The sequence below is a fragment of the Kryptolebias marmoratus genome, linkage group LG7 (genome assembly GCF_001649575.2).
Source record: "Kryptolebias marmoratus isolate JLee-2015 linkage group LG7, ASM164957v2, whole genome shotgun sequence".
NCBI lineage: Eukaryota > Metazoa > Chordata > Actinopteri > Cyprinodontiformes > Rivulidae > Kryptolebias > Kryptolebias marmoratus.
The window spans coordinates 10,789,761-10,795,619 of record NC_051436.1 but is presented as its reverse complement, the minus strand read 5'-3'; the positions used below and the strand labels follow the sequence as shown (position 1 = coordinate 10,795,619).

At 44.6% G+C, this 5,859-nt stretch overlaps 1 protein-coding gene and 1 long non-coding RNA gene across 2 annotated transcripts in view; one reads left to right on the top strand and one right to left on the bottom strand.

The window, feature by feature from the left end:
* The window catches only part of acap1 (ArfGAP with coiled-coil, ankyrin repeat and PH domains 1), a 24,952-nt gene extending 20,116 nt beyond the window's left edge, over positions 1-4,836 (top strand). The window contains exons 20-23 of the mRNA XM_017426255.3: positions 120-229; positions 2,083-2,193; positions 2,278-2,339; positions 4,649-4,836. Of these exons, the coding sequence (XP_017281744.1) occupies positions 120-229; positions 2,083-2,193; positions 2,278-2,339; positions 4,649-4,746 (381 nt within the window). The 3' untranslated portion in view covers positions 4,747-4,836. The remainder of the gene's footprint in view (positions 1-119; positions 230-2,082; positions 2,194-2,277; positions 2,340-4,648) is intronic.
* On the bottom strand, positions 4,681-5,837 carry LOC119617190. Its single transcript, XR_005233407.1, has 2 exons — positions 5,643-5,837; positions 4,681-5,491 (listed from the first exon to the last, which is right to left on the bottom strand). It is a non-coding gene; the product is annotated as an uncharacterized LOC119617190 (long non-coding RNA).
* Positions 5,838-5,859: the final 22 nt, after the last annotated feature.

Below are 5,859 nucleotides of genomic sequence, written 5' to 3'. Positions count from 1 at the left end.
CCCTCAGTAACTGGATAAAGCTGGCATGTCTGCCCTCAGAACCAGAAACATCCGATCCTTTTAGTCCAGTTGTGTCGACCTTCACTTGACAACGTGGTAAAGTGAGCCATTTTGTTCAGAATGCCCTGGCAGCCTGCGAGTTCCTGCTGCAGAACGGTGCCAACGTCAACCAGGTGGACAGCAACGGGCGGGGGCCGCTGCACCACGCCACCATCCTGGGTCACACAGGGTACAAATACTCTCACACGCCTCCAGTTACACATCAACCAAAATACTCGAGTCAGATTTATTTATATAACTTTTCAGCAACAGGGCAGTTTAAAGTGCTTTACATCAAAAAACACAAAAATTCATAAAAATTACATCAGAGATAAAACTACACTACAAGTACTAAGGCTAACTAAAAGTAAAGCAAAGGCCAACTAAAAGTACCAAACGCTAACTAAAAGTACCAAAGGCTAAGTAAAAGTACTAAGGCTAACTACAAGTACTGCAAAGGCTTAATAAAAGTACCAAAGGCCAACTACAAGTAACAAAAAAGGCTAACTGAAAGTACTAAAGGCTAATTAAAAGTACCACTAAGGCTAACTAAAAGTACTAAAGACCAACTAAAAGTACCACTAAGACTAACTAAGAGTACTAAAGACCAACTAAAAGTACCACTAAGGCTAACTAAAAGTACTAAAGACCAACTAAAAGTACCACTAAGACTAACTAAAAGTACTAAAGGCTAACTAAGAGTACTAAAGACCAACTAAAAGTACCACTAAGGCTAAGTAAAAGTACTAAAGACCAACTACAAGTACCACTAAGACTAACTAAAAGTACTAAAGGCCAACTAAAAGTACTAAGGCTAACTACAAGTACGGAAAAGACCAACTAAAAGTACCAAAGGCCAACTACAAGTAACAAAAAAGGCAAAGTAAAAGTACAAAAAAGGCAAAGTAAAAGTACTAAAGACCAACTAAAAGTACCAAAAAGGCCAACTAAAAGCACTAAAGGCTAACTAAAAGTACTAAGGATAACTACAAGTACCGAAAAGGGTAACTACAAGTACTAAAGACCAACTAAAAGTACTAAAGGCCAACTAAAAGTACTAAAGGCCAACTAAAAGTACTAAAGGCCAACTAAAAGTACCACTAAGGCTAACTAAAAGTACCAAAAAAGGCAAAGTAAAAGTACCAAAGGCTAAGTAAAAGTACCACTAAGACTAACTAAAAGCACTAAAGGCCAACTAAAAGTACTAAAGGCCAACTAAAAGTAACAAAAAAGGCAAAGTAAAAGTACAAAAAAGGCAAAGTAAAAGTACTCAAGACCAACTAAAAGTACCAAAAAGGCCAACTAAAAGTACTAAAGGCCAACTAAAAGTACTAAAGGCCAACTAAAAGTACTAAGGGTAACTGAACTTTGGTAACAGACACTGACGGAGGGCAGGAGCAACAAACTCAAACTGTAACACGATCAGAAACACAAAGTTGTGCAACAGTGAAACAAAATAAAACCCGTCTGTTGCTTCATTTCTGGAATGGTCCCAGTGCAGATAGAAAACAATAGATTTTACATTTTTTTAGTCCTGCTGTGATGTTTTGTTTGTGAACACCACATCGATCCTTCTAGTTTTGTGAGGTGAGGACCGAAGGGCAGAGAGCGACTTACTTTCTCAGGGGATCAAATGCTTCCTTCACTCAGTGAAATCAGTAACAGAATGTTTATTTTTCTGGATTTATATTTGGCAAATGGGCAAACTTACAAAATCAGCAGGGGGTCAAATAATAAAATCACGTATTTGATGCCCGTTTTTACATGAATGTCCAAAGAAGGCAAAAAGAAAATCCTGAACCAGCAAACTTAATACCCGTCTGTCCTCTCCAACTGAAGATTCAGGTTTCTAGGAAACAAATGTTTCATCGGAGCAGATATCGACCGAAACTCGTTTCCATAAAGCTCCTAAGAAGTGTGGGAGCTAAGACGCTGCAGGAGTCGAGCTCTGCAGCAAAATGACAGATTAACTTTTTATTAACATCCTGTTGGGATTTCTGCCTGACCGTGTTTGCGCCGTCTGTTTCCGGTCTGCCTCTCCAGGCTGGTCTGTCTCTTCCTGAAGCGAGGCGCCGACTACAACGCCCGGGACAAGAACCAGAAGGACCCCATAACGATCGCCGTGGACAACGCCAACGCCGACATCGTCACCCTGTGAGCGCTCGGCTGTCCTGAAACGACTCGCTGAACCGAGAAAAGGAAACTCACCCCCCCCCCCCCTTTCTCTCATCCCCTCAGGTTGCGGATCGCCAAAATGAACAAGGAGATGCGGGAGATGGACGGAGCCTTCGGCCAATCAGGTCATTCAGAGGGTCAGGGGTCCGGGGAGGTTCTGGGGGGCGCAGGAGGCGGCCGGGGAAGGAAGGGTCTCCGGGCTATAAAGAATCACATAAGTGGCTGGGCTCTGGCGGGACGAGCAGAGCTAAAATGACAAGATGGAAAAGAATAAAAAGTAAACCGATGCCTAAAATCTTGTAGATCAAGAAACTACAGCTCCAGGTACAAAGATTAGAAAAGAAAAAAACGGACAGAAATGTATTTAAGCTCGACAGGCACTTTGAATTTTAACGGCTGCACTTTTGAAATCAATAATAAAAGCAAAATGTGTTTTTTTTTTTTTTTTTACCATTTTGCTGTTGTATAATAAGTAATGGGCCTTTATTGGCTCTTTTTATGTATATTTTGGATATTTCATTTATAATTCTTTAATATATTGTGAAGTATTTTTGTCCTATCCAGTTCTGTAAGCTAAATTCGGCGCTGACAGCTTCCCCCGCCCCCCTCGCCGTTCTGTGAACGGGGAGGGATTCGAAACGGACCGCTCAGGTGTGTAAGAAGTGGGGCTCTGTAGCAAAAGCTTCCTGTCGTGGGGCTGCTCTTTAAACGGGGCGAATGGAGTCGACCCTCTGACCCCGATCGACGAGCTAACGGCTAGTCCGAGTGGGGCCCCGAGAGCGGAGCGCATCGATGGCGTCCCCAGCCTCAAACCCGCCTTTGCTTACTGCCGTAGCGGCGCGGCAGCTAGCCGCAGCGTTGCCGGCGCAACCTGGAGCGCTTTCTTCTTTCTCCGCCTCTTCTTCGCTTGTTGCTGTTGAACGTCCCGGGTTGGACTCTCGGCCGGGACAATCCGGGTGCTCCGGTCTCCTCCCGAAGTGCAAACACATGGCTACTCTAAATAGTCCGTAGGTACGAGTGTGCACGCGAATGGTTGTTTGGTCTTCATACGTCCCTGTGGTGGACTGGCAACGTGTCCAGAGACAGGAAGTGATGTCAAGCGGGTGAAAATTTGATTAAACTTTTAGATTGGACTTGTTTTAAAGGTGCCCGATCAATGCAGCCAGCGTGGGCGTAAACCTGTTAATTTACCTAATAACATATAAATTTTTTATTTGTCCTTAAAAAAAGGACAAATAAAAGTCCCTTCCATCAGTCCTGTTGTTGTAACCGTCTAATAGTCCTCGTATCGGACACGTCCCCCCGTGTCATTGAGAGACGCCGTCAGCGTCTCGGACAGCGAGCCATGGGGCGGCTCCTTCTCGCCGGACGTCAGACACGGGACGAGGTCGGGGGAAGTAGGGGCGCGGAGGGTGCTGCGGCGCCCCTCCCCCTCCTCGATGGATGCAGGAGGACAATCATGTCCAAACATGTAGTTACAGAAGTAATGAATGAAGCAGATTTCATGTTTTGTGTGAATTTTTTTTACGCGTTTCGGTTTAAATCGGACTAAATTTAGATTAAAAGTCAGCATTTTTTTTAAATATCTATCCGGTTTCAGATCTGGATTTATCCACAACTGCTAAGAAAAACTTAGGTCTCTTTCAGACTAGCCATTAGCTCGTCAATCCAGTCAGAATCAAACTCTTATTTCTCCAAATTGAGTTTGTTCTACAACAGGTAAGACACTGACTGCTCCGTGTTTTTACAGCACCCCACTTCAGACCATATGAGCGGTCCCTCTAAGCTCCGCTGCTGTTTTTATTTTATTTTTAGTTTTTAATTTATCAGAATTTGTTGCCGTCAGCCAGGATCTCCTGGCTCTTCAGGTCAGAATCCGGATCTTCGTTGCATTTTGTCATTTAGCTCCTTTTCAAGCTGCCGACTCCATTCTTTCATGATTGTATTCGGGCCGACGTGGCTTCGGCTGCAGTGGGGACGGACGGACGTGTGTGTCGTTTGGGGTGGGGTGTGTGTCGGGTGGGGGCGGGGGGAGGTCCGGTCATGAAGGAATGGACACGTGTTTGTCTGCTGGTCAGTATTTGAAAGTGCTGTGCTTTTCATTGTGTTTCTGCCCTCTGCCCTCTGAGATGTCCATCTGGTCTCTGCTGCTTGTGCAGTGTGGCGCCCTCCGCGAACCAAGAGGTAAATTGCATGTGCATGCCGCGCACGTGTGTGTGTGTGTGAGAGAGAGAGGGGTGTTTTTTTGTTCAGCTGCATGCTTTGTTTGTGCTTTTTCCGGGCTTCGACTCATAAAGTGTTGGGAAATAAACGGTGGATTTTTGTTTGTTTTTTTGCTTCTACAATCAGCCGTTTCCTGTCCTCAGCTTCTCGTCGCTCAGCCGAAATAAAAACCGAGGCTCTCCTCTGCCTTCTGTTTTTTTTTTTTTTGCAGGTGACGAAATTTACCAGGATATTTTCAGAGACTTTTCGCACATGGCCTCAAACAACCCGGAGAAGCTCAAACGCCGCAGCGCAGACCCCAAATCCTAACCAGCTGCTGCACACACACACACACACACTCCTCCTGGATACCTGCCACATGTCGGGTCGGAGCTCGGCTGGTGCTGACTTCAGACGGGACGAACAGCGGATTCTTTGTGAGGTCACGTCATCGCGTCCGAGTGGAAACACTGGAGCAGCGCCGACCCCCCCACCCCGCTCTGCCAGGAGGCGCTAATTAAATCCAGTAAATCAGATTTTTTTTTTTTTTGTTCTTTTTAAATGAAAATGTATGTTTTCATGTTTTCTTTTAATACTGACTTTTTACAAGAAAATAAAATGTTTGTTACAAATGTTTAAAAAAAAAAAGCAACATATTTCAGTTCTCTTCCATAAACCCTTAAAAGTCCTTTTTTTTGTCATTACAAACAATATTTACGCATCATTTTGTCCACTTTAAGTGAGGATTTTAAAGTTTGTATTTAAGCGGGGCAGATTAAGTTTATTGAAGCGTTAAAACTGTGACCTGTTTTTGTAAATTCAGGTCAGAGTTGATTTAGAATCCATGTTTTACCAGGAAACGTCCAGCAGAGGTCAGCGTTGGTTTGTGACTAATAACTGTAATCTAAAACCGAACATAAAAACTTTTGGTTACTCCATTGAACGTTGCCGTTTGAACGAGTTTGCTCCAGGTGTATTGATTTGCAGGTCCACGCTCAATGTAAACAAAGCAGTCTGCTGAAAACCACCTGGAAGCTTGAGTCACATGATGGACCTACATTAGGCTGGCTGTAGTCTGTGAACAAATAACATACATTCATTTTTAATTAAAGTTTAGCACATTTTAAATCATTTCCAAAAAAATAACACAAAGTTTGCAGCATGTTTGATTGTAAAACATGAAATTTAAAAAAAGTCAAAGCTTCTACTCAGGCGGTTCGTTTCACCTTTAAGCGGCGACGAACCCGCTGCGTTAAAGATTTACCCGAGGCGGCTGCGGTGCCAGAAACCAGCGGATCACCGTGACCCAGACGAGAACCCGCTGGTCGCCCAGCTGCTCCCGCGGGCCGGACGCCCCGGCTTACGGTTTACAGAGGTTCAGAGAGGGCGTCCAAACGGCCCAAGCGGAGACGTGGCGTTCCCGCGGCGGGGGGGGGGGGGGGG